Genomic DNA, 21,468 nt, shown 5'->3' on the forward strand with positions numbered 1-21,468 from the left:
ACGTAATTGAACATACCACAATTCAACTAAACAAAAATGTTTTTTTCTTACAGTCAATTTGGCACACACAAAAAAGGGGTAATATCCAAAGCCTTTTTCTCATGTTCATCAGTCTGATAGCACATTTTCTGCACAAGAAAGCAAGTCTGATGTAGGCTCCCCCAGTAGGCTAAATACATAACCCTCAAAGAAGTCAAGTGTCCCAAAATTTCACATGTAACTTTGCAATACATGTGTATCTTTTACAAATGTATTTATCTTGCTTCTCTTATTCCTTGAGTGAAATAAAAAAGACTTGACATAATAACATACAGTATGTGTGATCAAATACAATTACAAATGGTCCATGACATGTTTATTGATGTGGAGTCAGAAGTTTTTTATTAAGTAGCCTAAATATTTTTTACAGAAAAAAATGTAGGCTAATCAATTATATAGCCTATTGTGGGGGGATCCCTCTTTACATAATTCTAAAGTTTCATTACATCACTCCCAAAAATTGTGTAAGGATCATGCTGGGGCACGTGCTACACAATGGTTTTGGCTACAGTTTCATAAGCACACTGGAAATACTTGCTCCTCCCCTAGTAGAAGTGAAGTGGTCTGCTGTCAAGGATATATGTATATATACAGAGAGTAATAAGAGGTGAACATTATGCTCCATTAGGTTACTTGTCTCTGTATCGGTCACTCATTAGCTTCCAATACATAAATATATCAAGATGTCGCTTGATGCAAACACTGGGAAGACACATGTGGAAGACCCACTGGAATGCAACAATATTGCAGTAATAAAGAAGAACGAGTTTCACTTAGTTCAAGTCAAGGGCACATGGAAACGCAAATCGGGAAATAAATTGAATAAAAATATAAAGGGTCGAGTATCAGCTGCCAAAATGTGAGTAAAACTTGTGTTAAAATATAATTAAGGGATACAATTGATTCAAAATAAATTAAAACGTTATGCAAAATATAAGGTTTGTGCAAATTATCATCATACATCTAAATTCGTTTTCTTGATGATCTAGCTAGACTTTAAGTAAACAAATAAGTAGCCTCCCACTGGGCAAAAACTTGTTTCCACGTCATTTCAACAAAAATATTCAATGTGATGACGTGTAATCAACGTAGAAAACTGATTGGATTTGCAAAAAGTCATCAATAAGGGAATTTCATAATTTTTTCAACCAACTTTTAACCTAAATCCAATGGCATGGTGAAATTGTTTTGGGATTCACGTTAGTTGACAACTCAACCAAATGTAAATCAAAAGTAGATGTGTTGAACTGACGTTTGTGCCCAGTGGGCTTGCACAAGACTTGACTTGTGTGATTCGGAATGTAGTGTGAGGCATCTTGATGTACAAGTACACCAACTGGACAGGACACTCGTCTATCGCAGGGCCTTACCACCATGTATCTCCTTAATACTGAGTGCCAAGCAGAGACTCATCTGGTCCCGTTTTTACAGTCTTTGGTATAAGCCTGAGATCCAGGGCCGGCGCCAGAACAAATCAGTTAGATAGGCATTTGATTTCAGTTGGATGGGCCCGTTTTTTCATGGGACTTCCGGTGTTTTGAATTTTGTTAATGGCTGTTATAATGAAGACCAAAGGCAGCTAGTGAGTTTCAAGTTTGTGGAAGCTCACAATTTATCCTACAATTTTACTTATCTGTGTGCCAGTTATGATTATTTTTATATGCGCATTTTAGTAACGTTTTAGTTTCTCAAAATTATTGTCACGTGGTTAATCATACAAATATGAATTAAAATGGTAAAAATCTAAAAGTTAAAATTAAACTAATGCAAGAGCACCAGCCTTTGCCATATGGACACATTGATAGCCTACACCGTGATCCATTATACTCAAGACACATTATCTTCACATTTTACATGCTTTTCACTGACATCCGCAACTCAATAATCAGCTAGGCTTATTGCCACTTGCTCTGCCCAAATTGCTGGCTTTCCGAATAGGCATAGGCCTATGCACTTGTGATTTGAAATCTTTTTTTTTAAAGAAGCTAATGATCCTCTATGGATAAGTCTAGCTCTCTGGTAAAGTATTTTGACTGGAGTGATTATATAATTTTGGCAAAACATCAATTTACTTTAGGGATAGCCAGCATCCGAACAGTGCGCTGTGCACCCGTCAACTTTCCGTTCAAATTCACAAGTGGCTGAAACCAGAGATCTGTGTATAATGACGAGATGCTCATGTCTCCACCCTAACAATGCAAATCGTTGTCCCAAAGGTGGGAATTCAGGCAATGAGCTTAGGTCTGCATATTATGCCCATAGAAATGCATTGGGTTTATTTAGCCCTCTCACTTGGCCTCTTCATCTCTGCTAAAACTAGCGAGCGCAACAGCGCCGCTCTGTCTTAGTATATCCAGCCCATGTATCTGATGCTGTCTGGACAGAAAAAGTATAACATGCCATACTCCTTTTGTCCAGACAGCATCAGGTACATGGTCACACATACGGAGACAGAGGGGCGCTGTTTCGCTCGCTCGGATGCTTTATCTGAGATTGTTGAATCTTTCTGTCATCGCGCGTCTCGGTCAAATAAATTATCAATATTTCAATATTTTATTTGGACGGGCAAGGATGGTACGGTAGGGCAGGCAAAGCCCTCGCCCATAATGCCAGCCCTGCGGAGATTGAACTCCCAACCTTAGGGCGGACACTTAACACAAGGCCACTGAGTAGACAGTGGATGACAGTGATTGAAAGTAAATATTTATTTCACCATGTGAATAGATGGCATAATGTTATTTATCCAGCCATCACAACACTATCATAGTAATTTGCAAACACATTTTTCCACTTTATTTAGCTACCACCACAGAAAGTGAAATTGTGTGAATTTACATTTATCCCCGGGCTTTGTTCTCTAAACATTTACTGTACATTTTGTACTGTACATAAAATAATCTGACAAATATATCACGTTTTCCAGCTATGAGAGCACCATGGAGCAAGGCACCTCCTGGACAGTGGTCAGCCCTATCGTCTTCACCTACAAGGTGACTGAGTCCCTGGGCCTGCTGGACCCCAGCAACTATACCCTGCTCCTGGGGCACATTAGGGACCCCCAGCAGCTGGAGGCCCTGAGGAACAGCATCAGCACCAAGCCCCTCAGGCGCTTCGTGGTCATGGACCAGACCGTCTACAACCTCTACGGCTGCCAGCTCACAGACTACTTTGAGGCCCATAATGTTCTCTACAGGATCCTGCCCCTGCCCACCACCGAGGAGAACAAGTCCATGGAGCTGGTGATGAGGATCCTGGAGGAGGTCCATAAGTTCTCCCTGGACAGACGCACAGAGCCCATCATCGCCATCGGAGGAGGAGTCTGCTTGGACATAGTGGGCCTGGCGGCATCCCTGTACAGGAGACGCACCCCCTACATCCGTGTCCCTACCACCCTGCTCTCTTATGTCGATGCCAGCGTGGGGGCAAAGACTGGGGTGAACTTTGCCAACTGTAAAAATAAGCTAGGTGGCTACATACCCCCAGTGGCTGCTTTCCTAGACCGCTCCTTCATTCAAACTGTTTCTCGAAGACACATCTCCAATGGGCTGGCCGAAATGTTAAAGGTACAGTGGCAATGCCTGACAGCAACAGATATGGATTAGATATTGGACTGTACATGAACTTAAGATACAATACTGTACTATTTGACTGTATACTATACTGTAGAGAACAATATACAGTACATCATCAGTCTTAGAGAATATGTTGATGCTCATTTAGCTCTGTAGATCTGGTTTTATGTACTGGTATTTAATGTAAATGTAATGTAGATGTGTGCTCTACAGATGGCCTTGATGAAACACAGAGGTCTCTTTGAGCTTCTGGAGACCAACGGCCAGTTCCTGTTGGACTCCAAGTTCCAGTCTGACAGCGGTCATCAGGGGGACAACAAAGATGCTGCCTCCGTGTCCACACGCATGGCCATAGAAACCATGCTCGAGGAGCTAGCCCCCAACCTGTGGGAGGACGATTTAGACAGACTGGTAGACTTTGGTCACCTTATCAGCCCAGAGCTGGAAATGGTACAGTACAACCAAGTATATACCGCTTCACCTTAAATAACCACAAAGCCAAGTAGTTCCATGAGCTACTGTATGTAACCGGGTTTGAACCAATATGTCATCATGTCATGTTTGTCACCTCCTGTTCCATTTTTAGTGTAACTATGTGCCAGATGAGCATGGTGTCAGGTTTACTCACACCTGTTTGTGTTAGTTAGCGGCAATAAACAGTGTGGCTATGAGTAATACTGCACTCTAGAGAGTTTTGCATGGATACAGTACTGAACGCTGACCTTCTTATTGCAGAAGGTGCTCCCTTCCTTGCTGCACGGAGAGGCGGTCAACATCGATATGTCCTACATGGTTTATGTGGCCCGTGAGAGAGGCCTCATGACAGAGGAGGAGAAGCTGCGGATTATAGGCTGCATGGGGGGGCTGGAGCTGCCTGTGTGGCACCAGGACGTTACCATGGCACTAGTGCAGCACTCACTTTGTGAGAGGCTGAAACACTCTGGTGGGCTGGTCAGGATGCCCTTACCCAATGGCCTAGGGCATGCAGGTAAAGAGACAGACATGTATTTGTCAGCTAGAGTTCAGCACATTAACAAAAGATTAAAAATGCATATATTTTCAAAGCTGGTGTTAACAATCTCCTTTTTCTCTCCATCTGTAGAGATCTATAATGACACAGGTGATGACACCCTGTACAGAGCGTTTGAGAAGTGGTGTGATGAGCTGCGACCAAGCGACCTGAACTAGTCCAAATATTTTGCATTACCATAGATTATTTACTTTGAATGATTTAAATGATTAAAACAAGGATGTGGCATTTCTGCTTGACATGTTGACACAGATATCTAGAATGCTCAACAGTTGTTGTGGCTGATATTTGTTGGTGCTGTTGATTGTTCAGGTTGACTTGATTTGATAGAAAATTGCAAACGCTGTCTTGTGCTATTGAACAATAACGGCCCCTCAGTTTTACTACTACATTACAAAAAGGGAAATTCAAAACTTTATGTATGATGACTTTGTATTGCTATTGATGTTTTTGATGTCTCAAATGTTCTCATTAAATCATTTAAGAAATGAATAGTTCTTGTGTCTTAAATACACAATTACAAACACTTTATTTAGGAGCAATGCACTTTAATATTGTACAAAATACAGTTGAAGTCTGAAGTTTACATACACTTAGATTGGAGTCATTAAAACTCGTTTTTCAACCACTCCACAAATTTCTTGTTAACAAACTATAGTTTTGGTTAGGACATCAGTTAGGACATCTACTTTGTGTATGACACAAATAATTTTTCCAACAATTGTTTACAGACAGATTATTTCACTTATAATTCACTGTATCACAAATCCAGTGGGTCAGAAGTTTACATACACTAAGTTGACTGTGCCTTTAAACAGCTTGGAAAATTCCCGAAAATTATGTCATGGCTTTAGAAGCTTCTGATCGACTAATTGACATCATTTGAGTCAATTGAAGGTGTACTTGTGGATGTATTTCAAGGCCTACCTTCAAACTCAGTGCCTCTTTGCTTGACATGGGAAAATCAAAAGAAATCAGCCAAGACCTGGTGCACTTCACAAAATAGATGGCATCATGAGGCAGGAAAATTATGTGGATATATTGAAGCAACATCTCAAGACATCCGTCAGGAAGTTAAAACTTGGTCGCAAATGGGTCTTTCAAATGGACAATGACCCCAAGCATACTTCCAAAGTTGTGGCAAAATGGCTTAAGGACAACAAAGTCAAGGTATTGGAGTGGCCATCACAAAGCCCTGACCTCAATCCTATAGAAAATTTGTTGGCAGAACTGAAAAAGCGTGTGCAAGCAAGGAGGCCTACAAACCTGACTCAGTTACACCAGCTCTGTCAGGAGGAATGGGCCAAAATTCACCCAACTTATTGTGGGAAGCTTGTGGAAGGGTACCTGAAACGTTTGACCCAAGTTGAACAATTTAAAGGCAATGCTACCGAATACTAATTGAGTGTATGTAAACTTCTGACTCACTGGGAATGTGATGAAAGAAATAAAAGCTGAAATAAATCATTCTCTCTACTATTATTCTGACATTTCACATTCTTAAAATAAAGTGGTGATCCTAACTGACCTAAGACAGGGAATTTTTACTAGGATTAAATGTCAGGAATTGTGAAAAACTGAGTTTAAATGTATTTGGCTTAGGTGTATGTAAACCTCCGACTTCAACTGTAGTACATAGTACAATTAGCACACATTATGCAGTTAAATCAAATCAAATCAAAGTATATTTGTCACGCGCGCCGAATACAACAGGTGTAGACCTTACAGTGAAATGTTTACTTACAGGCTCTAACCAATAGTGCGAAAAAAAGGTGTGTGTGTGTGTGTGTGTTTAGGTAAGTAAAGAAATAAAACAACAGTAAAAATACATTTGAAAATAAGAGGAGCAAGGCTATATACAGACACCGGTTAGTCAGGCTTATTGACGTAGTATGTACATGTAGGTATGGTTAAAGTGACTATGCATATATGTTGAACAGAGAGTAGCAGTAGCGTAAAAGGAGGGGTTGGCGGGAGGTGAGACACAATGCAGATAGCCCAGTTAGCCAATGTGCGGGAGCACTGGTTGGTCGGCCCAATTGAGGTAGTATGTATATGGATGTATGGTTAAAGTGACTATGCATATAAGATAAACAGAGAGTATCAGCAGCGTAAAAGAGGGGTTGGGGGGGGGCACACAATGTAAATAGTCCGGGTAACCATTGGTTACCTGTTCAGAAGTCTTATGGCTTGGGGGGTAAAAACTGTTGAGAAGCCTTTTTGTCCTAATGCCTCCTTCAAAACAACTGGTCATCGGAACTCAGAAATCTCAGGCTTCCGACTTCAGTGCGTTCAAGACAACTGGGAACTTGCAAAAAAAACGAGCTCCGACTGGGAAAAATCTTTCTTGAGGGCATCTTTCTAGAGCTCCTACTTTCCGACATGAAGGTCACTGACGACATGATTTGACCTTGTTTTTTCCCCAAGTTCCCAGTTGTCTTGAAAGCACCGTACGTAAGTAGTAGGCAAGCCAGATTTCGGACGCAAAAAGTATTTATTTATTATAATTTTTTTAATGGGGGGGACTATCTTAATAGACATAGAAATGACCAAAACTAAATTAAATATGACGTGTTGGATTACATTACCTACAGTATTTACTAAAGGGCTATCTTTTACAGTGAATCACAGCACACCACCTCTGACCTAAATAGCTTGTAGCATCTCCCTCCTGAGCACATCTGGTGTTTGGGTTAAAGATAAGATGTGCCCTTGGCATTAGGATATCAGGTCCTGCTTAAAGAATGTAAACAAAGCCAGTAGATTAAGGACTTCGGTCATGCTCTGCATGATATGATACTCTGCTCAGCTCACTGACTGAGGTTGTGACAATCTCTCAGGTTGTTTAAAGAACATTGGTGCAGTGACATTAGGTTATCAGGGCCTGCCTCAGTAGAGCAAAGTATTATTGATGTATGGAATGTTGGGTTTAAGTGTATAAAGTGTGTACTGGTGGACGCTGCTGAGTATGAATGTGATGTGGGGGAATGAAGGGGGAAATGTTAGACAAGTTGCTAAGTTGGAAACCATCAAGTTGATACTTTAGAGGGAGGAAACTACACGATTCAAGGTTGCTGAGATCACGTCTGTTAATTCTGATCACGGTGGCTGAGGTGAAAGCCACAGCAGAATCCAAGGACCTTAGTTAAAACTCCCATCTGATCATGGTTAATTTGATATAAGTAGGAGCCTAACAACTCCTTCTGATCCTGGTTAATTTCTATATGAGTAGGAGTCGAACAACTCCATCTGATTCACAGGAACCTTGTTCATGAGCAGGTCCAGAGACTGGCACAATAGCTCAGCTAACCCTTCATGGGTGGTACTGTAAGGCGTTACACAATATCTCAGCTAACCCGTTAAGGGCGATACAGGTTAGCTGAGGTGCTTTATTCACGTGCTATATTCACGTCAGGGGAGTTTAGCAAAACAAGGTTGCTATATTCTCGTCAGCGGAGTTTAGCAAAAAGTGTCAGCCTATGTTATGTATAAAATAAAAAATAAAAAATGTATTATGTCATGTTTTGTGTGGATCCCAGGAAGAGTAGTTGCCGCTTTAGCAGTGGCTAATAGGGATCCTAATAAAATACGAAATACTTACAGAGGACCATGTAGTGGTCTTATGGAAAGTTATATTAGGAATTGATATTAGTCATCATAAAGTTATATTAGGGATAGTAATTCAGCAGTCTGACATTCAAAAACAATGGTCGCAGGTGCTCCTTCTGAGCTAAATATGTGTCATTGGTTTGACCTGGACAAAATATTATCTTCATGTGCATTACAACTTTGTATGGGGTAAGAGCAACGATCTAAATGATATGGTTGAGATAGCCAAGGGAATAAAAATGAAATTAATTCACTTTCAATTTAATACTTAAAGGCCTACTTCAAAAAACGAAATCACAAAATATGTATATTTACAGTGTTGTTTTGTACAAATATCTTCACTTTAGATATCACCATGTCGGAAACTACATTCATTAACAGGTTGTATTCATTCAAATTGTATTCATTGTTCCTGAAAGTTGTTTCTAGTCGCAAACAATATTGTAGGTTTCAAACCATTGCTTCTAAATTTAAGGGTAAAAATGTGTCTTATCTCATCTTAAAATCTTGGTGAAATTTTATTATCAGCTAATTTAAGTATTCAACTAAATATATATTTCTCTATGATATCTCACAAAACAAATGTTTTAAACTAATTTAACAAATGGTCATGATATGAAAAAAATATCAAAATATTACACATATAATACATTCTTGCCATGTTATTTTGCACTTCCTGTCAAATAATTCACACATGAAAAGTGAACGCTACAGTACATTGAAATCTCAGCAGTCACTTTAGGTAGAATAGCCTAATCTGAACAGCCAGATTTGATTCCAGAAAGAGACACAATATTGTAAAACAAACAAAAACAAAAGACAAAACTTCTGAACACAATGGGAGGGAAAATCCCACTGTCTTTATCCACTGAGTATGGAGGACAGCTTTGGATGCTAGCAGGGAAGCATCTCAAGGAATAGGCCATAGCAGCACCTAGCGTTGGCCCCAGTAATAACAATGCTACTTTATAAAATGTCAGTGTGATTTAAGCTTGTGGGCAGTGCTAACAACCATGATCATTCTCCTCCATGCTTGAGCTGCTGCTACGCCTGCTGCTGCTGTTGGAGGTGTCTGGGGAAGCTGAGGACAGAAGGGGGTCATTGGATGATATGGGCGACAGGGTGTTGTCCATTAGAATGTCCTTCAGTTTAGTGGATGCTTTGCTGGAGCCATATGCCCCTGGGTCACCTGCATCCACAGGGCTGTCGTTAAAGTGGATGGTACCGTTGTTGAGGTCCAGTGTGGTGGGAGGGGACATGTCAGGACCTGGCTGCTGGTACAGGTCTGAGGGACAGTCTCCTAAGATGGGCTCCTGCTTGATGGCTCGGGCTATCAGCTCAGAGGAGCAGAGGGAAGACGACGGCAGAATTGCAAGACCATGAGCCCGCGCCTGCATCTCCAACTCCTACACAGAAACACACACAGAAAACACATTAACCCACAAAGAGTATTAAAGTACACATTCCAAAGAGTATTAAAGTACAGAAGTACAAAGGTTTTCCCTCAAGGCGCGCCCCTGTACCATGCTCACTGGCTCCCTCTGGACTGGCGTACCTGTATGCGCAGCATCAGATGGCGGTTGGCATGCTCCAGCCTTCTCTGTCTAAGCTCCACCTCCTTAGCTCTCTGCTGCTCCCTCTGCAGCTTCCTGATGTAGTCCACTGAGGCCTTCAGAATGGTGCCCTTATTCCAGCGCATGTCCCTAGGGACCGCGGGAGACAACAGTCAGTGCATACATGTAGCGTACATGTAGCAACTAAGCAGATCCTTAAACTACATGAACCTTTATGCCATCCGGAAGCAGCCAGAGATTTTTTGGTAGATAAAAAAGATGAATATCCAAAAGTGGTATAAACTGTGCTACTTACGGATCATTAGACTTAGGAATCAGGGTTCCAAGCTCTTTGATTCGATCGTTGATGTTGAACCTTCTCCTTCGTTCAACTACAGGGTGAAGAGACAAAAATTAGGAATCAGTTATAGTATCGTGAGGATCTGCAAATCAACTCTTGAAAAATATCAATGTATCCCAAATAACGGACTACTCCTCTTTGCCATAGAAACTCACTTAAGTTGTGGTTGTCCTTTTTTTGTCTCTCCTTGGCCATCGCTCGAACCTCAGCTTTTGGGTGGAAGGGAAACACTTTTGAGTGACAAAAGAAGGTGTCCTATTCCATACATACTCAAGATGATTACAACCCATTTCTGGCTAAATACCATTCATGTTAGCTATCTTTGCTACAATTTTACTGAGACAGTATATAGATCCATATTGTGTTATATTTTTCAATATGCACAAAATAGTTCACAGAGGCCTTTAATGCTGCATTTCATATTACATACACAAAATATCCAATCTGAGATAGATTATTATGAATTCCCATTGGCATTTTAGTTCAGGTACATTAGTGAGCCGCCATGAAAATAGTTTCATAAATGTATTAAAATAATTCAAATGACAACGGCTTAAACATCTGAAAATCTAGTGACAACGTACCAACTGGAAAGCCCTCGGGCCTTTGGTAGTTGTCAAACTGGCCATAGGATCCAGTATTGTCCAGTACGTGCATCATGCCAGGAGCTGGAGTATTGGTAAATTATTTGATCAATTTAATGTATAGCTAACAGTTTATTTATGCATTTTACAAATTGTACACAATATTTATGCATCTTTGCTTCTTTAACTGTCAGTATATCACTACAATGGTTTCACAAATTGAATATAAACATCTTTGAATATTTTTTTATTTGAAAGGGTTGAAATTATTAACATGGAGCTGCTTTGCTGAGGGTGTTATAATGTGTTATACCCGGTAGACAAAAAACATTAACCTGAGAATTCCCTTTTGATGTTGGATAAGCTACCAGGGCAGGAGTTACTGATGGCAAGTCCATTTGGGGGAAGCCCTTGATTTCCATACATGTCCAGAAGGTTACCAGATACAGGGAGCTGAGGAAATGAACAGAACATTCAATGATTGCAATGTAACAAGTAAGAAAGATATTTATATTCTATAGCATAAAAAGCTGTAGTTCCTATTCAGTAAATGTGTTGTAGGGCCTGTAGCTATTGCACTCATCACTTGAAAAAGTTGTTTCAATTGTAAAGGATGTCAACTTACTGTATTAGTAACCTGGAGTCCTGGGTCCATAAGTCCAAAAATATCCTCATTATAACTTGTTTCCAAGCTAATAATGTCATCAATGACATCATCCATCTGTAATAATGATGGAAAACACATTAGAAACCAACCTATATAGTAGTACCAGATTTTTATTAAAATAATGTTCTGATAAACAACATTGAAAGATGTACCAAAAATCTACATGTATTTTGTAATCAGTTTGCCATTTTCATGAAGTTAGTTATAAATCCACTGTGAAATCCAAATGAGAAACCAGGCTGAATGGTACATTGGATCTCTGTGGCATCTCTGTTATGCCTACCTCCTTCTCGCAGTTGGAGCTGAGGGTCAGCAGGGCCATGGGGCTGTTGGGGGCACTGCTGCCTGGGCCGGGGGGCATCCCGTGCTCCGGGGGCTGGCTGGGGCACTGCAGGCTGCCGGCCTGGCTGCCAGGCTTACCCCCAAGGGTTGTGGACAGGTACTGCCTCACCTGCTTCCTCTGGGCCTGCTGGATGTGGTACTTGGTGGGGTTCTCCAGATGTGTCTGTACCTTGGTGGGGGAAAAGGAGAGACATGGAAGGCGATTAACATTTTTCAGAAGTCAGTTTTATTCATTGTCAGTATTGAGGTAGTCATCTTATCCTATGGAAACGCATAGTTATCCACTGAAATGTGGCTTTGTAAAGTCTCACAATACAGATCTTTGACATTGTGTGGATTGATGTTCAGACTAGAATGCATGCCTGAGATCAACACACATGGATGTGACACAATCAGAAACAATGGACGGAATAATTCAATCAGCGCCTCCAGTTATACGCCTCTTTATTTATATTACTCAATGACAGTCAATTATACAACACACTTAGGACATTGTGATTGATCAGTGAACATTTCTGTTATATTATTAGAATTCTCAGAACAAACATAGTACTGTAATATACTATAAATATAGTAATACTGCATCCTGATAGAAAACCAAACCAAAAAAACAGTTCAGTAGCACATCTCACCTGGTAATGGCTGTATTCAAGCATCTCCAACATATTGTAATTTGTATGATAGTATGTATCAGATATTCCCTTGTTCTGGTCAGTCAACTGTGTGGACACAGGGCTAACATGAAAATAAGAGGACAGACTTGGTCAGTTGAACTTATTAAAGGAAAACCCCTCATGAGTTATGTAAGTTAGGAGACAGGGGGAGGATACCAGGGCTCATCCTCCCTGTGTTGTGTTGTTCTAGTTAAACTGAGAATTTATGTCTTCACAGGGTTCATTTGACGTCAACATATCTGTCTCACAAAGGACCCTTTCTGCTGGTGGGTTACTAGTCTCCAAACTGAAACTCGCTCACGGCTAACTAACGTTTCATCTTTAGTTCCGCTCATCTAGTATAAAACATAATTTGTTCTGAGAACACGGAATACAATTGACACCACTGTTCCATTACAAACAGAGCATATGAAAAGATAAATACCAAAATGTAGCAGCATTTTTAAACAGATTGTCCATCCCCCTACCAACTTTTGGTGTTAAGTATTTAAGCACTAGTCTGAGTGGTTCGCAAATGGTGTGCCAGGATCCACTAGTCAACTAAGGCATAGCCAGTTCCTACTTAGTCTGCCACTTAAGAGGCCACTAGGGTTAAAAATACAAAAAATGGGCCACAGGCATGGCACAATAACGGAATCACTGCTGGCTTGAAACCTCTGGAATATGACATTACCAGAAACAAATATAACTGTGTAATTAGGAACATTAATCTATGGCAAAGTTCAATAGTTGATCCAGATCACTAGGCCTGTATGCTAATAAAATTTGTTATATCTGGTTTTCAGAAGACACATGGCTATTCATGGTTCCAAAACCATGTCAAATATAAATAAATAAAGACACTATAAGTAGTTGTATCTAACACAAGGGGCAACTGTACTGTATATAAATGAATCAGTTAAGATTCCTATAAACAGAGAATATTCTCACTCTCAAACCCTTCTATAGAAAGATCATTGGTTTTGACTGGTTTTGGCCTGTCTCTGTATGTGTATAGAAGCTATGAGCAAAGTGTGAGTCTATATGCCCACTGGGATTTCCACTCTGCAAAAAACAAAGAAAATATTAGCTAATTTATAGAACTATTCATTTTTAGTATAAATAAATAAAAACAATTAATCCACAAATCGTTCCAAAACTCCTCATTAGAAACACCCACCACCCTTTCCTCCAAAATCTATTATCATAAATGTTGAGCTCACATCTGACCATTCTATTCTAACAAAGCTGGCCCATTATTCTGGGACAGTAATTTAGAGTTATACAGCAGGCGTCATGCCTGGAGCCAACACGTGTGATATTGCATCTCTCTCTCTCTCTCTCTCTCTCTCTCTCTCTCTCTCTCTCTCTCTCTCTCTCTCTCTCTCTCTCTCTCTCTCTCTCTCTCTCTCTCTCTCTCTCTCTCTCTCTCTCTCTCTCTCTCTCTCTCGCTGTCTCTCTCTCTCTCTCTCTCTCTCTCTCTCTCTCTCTCTCTCTCTCTCTCTCTCTCTCTCTCTCTCTCTCTCTCTCTCTCTCTCTCTCTCTCTCTCTCTCTCTCTCTCTCTCTCTCTCTCTCTCTCTCTCTCTCTCTCTCTCTCTCTCTCTCTCTCTCTCTCTCTCTCTCTCTCTCTCTCTCTCTCTCTCTACATTACTATTAGTAATTAGATTTAGTTCTTCTCTAGCTACCTGTCAACAGTATATTATGTTGCCACTCCTTGCACCCTTAAGCACATACAGTGGATGACTATACATACATGCTTTCACACAGGTCATAGTAATCAAGTTTTCGTACATTAAAGTATTGCTTTGCCTGAATGTACTTCTTTAAAACATCACACATAATGTAGATACATGTGTGTGCAGACTGTGCACATATCAGTGTCTATTGCCTTAGTTAAATAAAGGCTAACACCACACCCTCACCACTGACCAATCAGATCTACCTGACAAAGACTGTGTATACTGAGAATGAAGAAGGAACCCTTAGCAAAACATAAATACAACTTAGAAAGACTCCACAAGGCACATGCTTGACCAGTAGCACTATACAGTAATTAATCTGTCTTAATCGTCCTTTATACATTGTAGCCCTTGGATATATACGAATAACCACACTAATATGTTTGTTCCAGGTTTATTTAACCATTGAACACGTTTGTTAAAGGCCCAGTGCAGTCCAAAGTGTGATTTTCTTGTGTTTTATATATATTCCCACAGGTTGTAATAATATTGTGAAATTGTTAAAATTATAATAATGCCCTTTTAGTGTAAGAGTTGTTTAAAAAGAGCACCTGAAATTTCTGCCTGTTTTGGTAGGATGGAGTTTTGGCCTGCCTGGTGTCATCATCAGGTGCAAAATGTTCTAATAGGAAATAAGAAAGAGAGTTCCAATAGCATAAAATAGAATAAGAATGAGAGTTCCAATAGAATAGCATAGAATAGAATAAGAAAGAGAGTTCCAATAGAATAGCAGAGAATAGAATAAGAAAGAGAGTTCCAATAGAATAGCAGAGAATAGAATAAGAAAGAGTGTTCCAATAGAATAGCATAGAATAGAATAAGAAAGAGAGTTCCAATAGAATAGCATAGAATAGAATAAGAAAGAGTGTTCCAATAGAATAGCATAGAATAGAATAAGAAAGAGAGTTCCAATAGAATAGAATATAATAAGAAAGAGAGTTCCAATAGAATAGCATAGAATAGGAATGAGAGTTCCAATAGAATAGCATAGAATATAATAAGAAAGAGAGTTCCAATAGAATAGCATAGAATAAGAATGAGAGTTCCAATAGAATAGCATAGAATAGAATAAGAAAGAGAGTTCCAATAGAATAGCATAGAATAAGAATGAGAGTTCCAATAGAATAGCATAGAATAGAATAAGAAAGAGAGTTCCAATAGAATAGCATAGAATATAATAAGAAAGAGAGTTCCAATAGAATAGCATAGAATAAGAATGAGAGTTCCAATAGAATAGCATAGAATAGAATAAGAAAGAGAGTTCCAATAGAATAGCATAGAATAAGAATGAGAGTTCCAATAGAATAGCATAGAATAGAATAAGAAAGAGAGTTCCAATAGAATAGCACAGAATAGAATAAGAAAGAGAGTTCCAATAGAATAGAATATAATAAGAAAGAGAAGAATATAATAAGAAAGAGAGTTCCAATAGAATAGAATAAGAAAGAGAGTTCCAATAGAATAGCATAGAATAGAATAAGAATGAGAGTTCCAATAGAAGAGCATAGAATATAATAAGAAAGAGAGTTCCAATAGCATAGAATATAATAAGAAAGAGAGTTCCAATAGAATAGAATATAATAAGAAAGAGAGTTCCAATAGCATAGAATATAATAAGAAAGAGAGTTCCAATAGAATAGAATATAATAAGAAAGAGAGTTCCAATATAATAGAATATAATAAGAAAGAAAGTTCCAATATAATAAGAAAGAGAGTTCCAATAGAATATAATATAATAAGAAAGAGAGTTCCAATAGAATAAAATAAGAAAGAGAGTTCCAATAGAATATAATATAATAAGAAAGAGAGTTCCAATAGAATAGAATATAATAAGAAAGAGAGTTCCAATAGAATAGAATATAATAAGAAAGAGAGTTCCAATAGCATAGAATATAATAAGAAAGAGAGTTCCAATAGAATAGAATAGAATAAGAAAGAGAGTTCCAATAGCATAGAATATAATAAGAAAGAGAGTTCCAATAGCATAGAATAGAATAAGAAAGAGTTCCAAACCTCTCTGCCAATAACAGCTGGTTTTCAATATTCCCCTCCCCACTCCAACCACTCCTAGACAGTCATTGCAAATGTGTTGCTTAGCTCTTTGCTAAGAAGCTATTTTTGTTTATTTTGAACATTTTAACTGAAAACAATCACAGTAAGGTGCTTAGTTGTTACCCAGAAATGATTTGATATTGAGATAAAAACAGCTGCATTGGATCTTTAAGTTCTGCATGCCCTTCGAGCCATGCACACCATATGCTGCACTAGTCAAGACGTAATTCTTGGAAATAACCCTTGAAAAGAAAAATGGAGCTCAATATCTTTAACATAGAATGCCCTTTCTAATTTAGGAACTTCTGTTTACTAAGCTGTTCAGCGCTGTACACCATTATGTCAAAGAGACAAACATTGTTCTGAATGGGTCAAAGTATAAACCAAAAAAATTAAATGTGTCTTTCTCTGTCTGAAGAATGTAAAGAGATGAGGATAGAAGCCCAGTCATTACAACACACTAAACTGCTGGTCTGAACATGCATATTTCCCCATCGATGTCTCCCAACTACATACTCATGTAATTGACTAGAGAAGTATTCAAAATGACTGTGCTAATAGTGCCAACTCTGAGAACCCTTCCACGGATGGGAGGTGAACAAGTTGGTGAAGGAACTGCGCAGCCGTGAGTCCAAATTTATGAGGATCCTCACACGAGATAAAGCGATGTCAATAGCCGCTCTAACTAACGTAAAGGTCTACCATTCCCTCCTAAACAGTACCATGCCTTTGTTGGGATTACTGGAAAACGTGACTTGGAGTGGAGGAACGGCCTTCCAGATAGAGATAGAGAGGTGAAGCACATGCAGGGGAAGTGCCCTACGGCCTGGCAGAACCTTCACCGATAATAACCCAGAGAAAGATCTCTTTGTGCTAACATAGTAGAGGACGTCTTTGTTCCGCCCTCATTTTGTGGCCTTTTCCTTCAGCCAAACCTTTGGGTTAAGACACATACGTGAAGAAGAGCAGTATTCCTCATCTCCCCACAGCGACTTTACCCTTCTTTTATTTATAGCCTCTTCGCGAGACGGAGGTTTATCACCTACTCACAGAGAGCACATGGGCTTACATTGATGGCTATAGCCACTGGCTGCCGTGATCCCTTGGCCCCTGTATAACTACTTGTACACACTGCTGAGGAAAAACTCTTGACTATTTATCAAACTGCATTGAACTAATGTTATTCTCCAACTAAAGTAATTTAAAGTATAGTTTACTATACATTACCACCTCACATTCTTCTAATCAGAGAGACAATGTAATTATTATGTTTATTTCAGAAATCACTGTAGGGTATCATAGCCCTACTATTGACCTGCAGACCCTTTCTTGCTCTGTTAAAACTGTCTGTTGTCTGGATGATAGCCCCTTTGCCTAAAATGGGATACTCTGAGGTCTTATCCTAACTTGAGACATAAGTGTTCACATGCATCAGGCTGTCACTAATCTTGCATTTCCATGAAAATTTGACATTAGGGTGCCCTGGTGCCATGCAGTCTAGAGCGTAAAACTGGACCAGAAACCAGTCAATGGACACAAGAGAGGTTCATGCCCCATGATATATTCCTAAATTACCCTTCAGGCTTCATATCACCAGTCCTGGCAAAACCTTATCTCCCCCAAAAAACAGATGTTTGCTTTCTTTGGACTACTCTGTAATGATGGGGCGGTGAGTCGGAAGCAGGTGAAACGTTTTAATAAAACAACAAAACGACACTAACATAAGGCATAATGCTGATACACAAGAACAATACCAACTGGTGAGTGAACCTGGGAGAGTGACATATAAAGGGGAGGAAATGATGAAGGTAATGGAGTCCAGTTGTGAATCATAATAATTTAGCAGACACTCTTATCCAGAGCAACTTACAGTAGAGCGTGCATCCCTTTCTCATACTTGTCCCCCGTGGGAATCGAACCCACAACCCTGGCATTGCAATAACCATGTTCTACCAACTGAGCCACAAAGGACGAATTGCATACAGGTGACTATTAAATCATCTTTAGGACCAATCTGAATTTTAAACCGCCTGCCACTGCCAGCTTGTTTTGTCAGTTGAGGGATGGGGCAGGGGAAACCCAAACATATCTCACATTCATAGAAACAGCTAAGTACTAAGCTCATAAGTCATGTGCTGTATAAATTACATTCATAAAAAATCAATGGGTATTTATCTTCAACAGCAGAAAGCCTTATAGATTGTGCCTTTAAAGCATTTCACAGATGGGATGTATACACTCTTATTCACCCCTTCTTCCCTTGGACTTTGATTTCTTAGATGCATGGTTAAGATACGTGTCAAGGAGGTAGAGATTTGGTGAACAGAGTGGCAGAGAGATACAGCGTGGAAGCTGTTGAGACCAGACAAAACACTGAATGCAAATCTGTGAAAGACAGCTCTTCGTTGAAAACAAGAGAGACTTTGTGAGTGTTTAAGTGACCGCTATGTGTTGGGTTCCATCGTAGCCCCAAGGCACTGGGTCTTGCTCTCTAGCCTTCCAGCCCATAGTTACAAGCCTCTGACATTGCAGGCGTGGGAGCCGCTGTGATGACATGGGCCGCTCAACTAAGAGGATGGCAAAGGACAAAGAGGCGTCTTCTACTTAGACCAGGGGTTGTGTTGTGTGCTATTGGGCCTGTGGCAAGAGAAGTTAACAAGAATGTAACCCTTCTCTGCCCAGAATGGCAAACATTGTCCAATTTATGAGGGATTAAGAAAATGCACTTGCCTAAATTATGAACAAAAGAGCTTATGTGTGCAGCCGCGTAAACCCACAGAGCTGGTTTATCATAGCCTGGTATGGGACTATGAGATCTCAGATAAACTTGATATGACAATGTAAGTCCATTAAACAAGGGAGGTCTGATACTGTACATCCTGCCGTAGGGTCAAGAGGCGCAGAATCTATAAATGTGTCATGAGTTCAGCGATGTACTGTATAGCACTAACACTAAAAATACTAATGAATGCAGAAGGCAGAACATTTGTTCAGTGTGTCTAACATATATATTTTAAACTACTAGGTGAATCAAAAGTGGAGGCTGCAATGCATTTATCAAATCTGAAACCATATCCCCCATCACGCCTCAGCTGGTCCTCTGTAACTCAGTTGGTAGAGCATGGCACGTGCAATGCCAAGATTTTGGGTTAAATTCCCAGGACCACCCATATGTAAAATGCATGCACGCATGACTGTAAAGTGTGTCTGATAAATGGCATATTTTGAGCAATGTTCCCTCTAATTTTTGGGGGCACTGAGCAAATTTTAGGCCTTGTGGTCGGAAACTTGAGAGAATTTTGTGCAACTTCCATAGCGTTTACAGTGAACATTGGAGCTGTACCCTTACAGTTTTAGACAGTAGCCAATAGGCTATTGTGGCTATTTGAGTATAATGTAGGCCTACCAACAAAACCAATGGAGCAAATCCCATAACATTTTCACATGGAAATAGCTTTTGATTTCTATGATATAGCCTACAGTAGCCTATATGTGGTGTTCATTGCAGGTCTACATTGCATGATACTTAAAAAAAAAAGTTTTTACATTATGAAGGGCTTGACATGAATTCCTTAATTTTTACTTGGTCTGTAACACCATGGGCCAACTAGGTGACTGTAAAATGCATTGTGTTGTATGATGCAAGAAATCACTTTACAAAATAAAATGTATTATTATTACCATACAGAGAATTAGACAATGTAGGCTGCCCCTCTGCCTATTAGCTTATTTGCAAATGCAAGTCTGTCTCAAAATATAAAACTGCCTATTTAATTAAGACATTAGCTTTTTACCTGACTGGCTTTTCAAAGACAGCATTAAAATGTAGCCTTCAGGTTTTGTGCTCTTGTAGGAAGCAGTAACTCCCCATTGCTGACCTATACTGATCTGTAACTGGACTAATAACTCATTAACTAGCAAAGAATATCAACAAACGTGCACTGTGGTCTGAAAAGCGCATTCACTTGCGGGTGATTGAAAGACTGCTCGTGTGCTACCCCCGCTAATAGAATTCTACTCTATTGCGCTCTGGCTCTGCCTACAACAAAATCACAGACTCAATCTTTCAAAGTTACGGTTGAAGTCGAAAGTTTACATACACTTAGGTTGGAGCCATTAAAACTCGTTTTTCAACCACTCCACAAATTTCTTGTTCACAAACTATAGTTTTGGCAAGTCGGTTAGGACATCTACTTAATCTAGTAATTTTTCCAACAATTGTTTACAGACAGATTATTTCACTTATAATTCACTGTATCACAATTCCAGTGGGTCAGAAGTTTACATACACTAAGTTGACTGTGCCTTTAAACAGCTTGGAAAATTCCAGAAAATTATGTCATGGCTTTAGAAGCTTCTGATAGGCTAATTGACATAATTTGAGTCAATTGGAGGTGTACCTGTGGATGTATTTCAAGGCCTACCTTCAAACTCAGTGCCTCTTTACTTGACATCATGGGAAAATCAAAAGAAATCAGCCAAGACCTCAGAAAAAAAATTGTAGACCTCTACAAGTCTGGTTCATCCTTGGGAGCAATTTCCAAATGCCTGAAGGTACCACGTTCATCTGTACAAACAATAGTATGCAAGTATAAACACCATGGGATCATGCAGCCGTCATACCGCTCAAGAAGGAGACGCGTTCTGTCTCCTAGAGATGAACGTACTTTGGTGCAAAAAGTGTAAATCAATCCCAGAACAACAGTAAAGGACCTTGTGAAGATGCTGGAGGAAACAGGTACAAAAGTATCTATATCCACAGTAAAACGAGTCCTATATCGACATAACCTGAAAGGCCGCTCAGCAAGGAAGAAGCCACTGCTCCAAAACCACCATTAAAAATCCAGACTACGGTTTGCAACTGCACATGGGGACAAAGATTGTACGTTTTGGAGAAATGTCCTCTGGTCTGATGAAACAAAAATGTAACTGTTTGGCCATAATGACCATCGTTATCTTTAGAGGAAAAAGGGGAGGCTTGCAAGCCGAAGAACACCATCCCAACCGTGAAGCACGGGGGTGGCAGCATCATGTATTGGGGTGCTTTGCTGCAGGAGAGACTGGTGCACTTCACTAAATAGATGGCATCATTAGGCAGCAAAGTTATGTTGATATATTGAAGCAACATCTCAAGACATCAGTCAGGAAGTTAAAACTTGGTCGCAAATGGGTCTTCCAAATGGACAATGACCCCAATCATACTTCCAAATTTGTGGCAAAATGGCTTAAGGACAACAAGGTCAAGGTATTGGAGTGGCCATCACAA

At 39.7% G+C, this 21,468-nt stretch overlaps 2 protein-coding genes across 2 annotated transcripts; one reads left to right on the forward strand and one right to left on the reverse strand.

Moving 5' to 3' along the window:
• Positions 1-673: 673 nt before the first annotated feature.
• Positions 674-5,130, forward strand: LOC120024847 (2-epi-5-epi-valiolone synthase-like). The gene is made up of 5 exons (XM_038969170.1): positions 674-898; positions 2,963-3,602; positions 3,825-4,061; positions 4,347-4,599; positions 4,714-5,130. Exons 1-5 carry the CDS (start codon positions 723-725, stop codon positions 4,797-4,799), a joined length of 1,392 nt encoding a protein of 463 aa, XP_038825098.1. The 5' UTR covers positions 674-722; the 3' UTR covers positions 4,800-5,130.
• Positions 5,131-8,495: 3,365 nt separating this feature from the next.
• LOC120024855 (microphthalmia-associated transcription factor-like) lies at positions 8,496-12,477 on the reverse strand. The gene is made up of 9 exons (XM_038969182.1): positions 12,390-12,477; positions 11,699-11,926; positions 11,374-11,469; positions 11,080-11,201; positions 10,749-10,837; positions 10,320-10,373; positions 10,120-10,195; positions 9,806-9,953; positions 8,496-9,656 (listed from the first exon to the last, which is right to left on the reverse strand). The coding sequence occupies exons 1-9, from the start codon at positions 12,420-12,422 to the stop codon at positions 9,255-9,257; spliced, it is 1,248 nt and encodes a 415-aa protein (XP_038825110.1). The 5' UTR covers positions 12,423-12,477; the 3' UTR covers positions 8,496-9,254.
• Between the last annotated feature and the right edge of the window lie 8,991 nt (positions 12,478-21,468).

Source organism: Salvelinus namaycush, chromosome 2, assembly GCF_016432855.1.
Source record: "Salvelinus namaycush isolate Seneca chromosome 2, SaNama_1.0, whole genome shotgun sequence".
Lineage (NCBI taxonomy): Eukaryota > Metazoa > Chordata > Actinopteri > Salmoniformes > Salmonidae > Salvelinus > Salvelinus namaycush.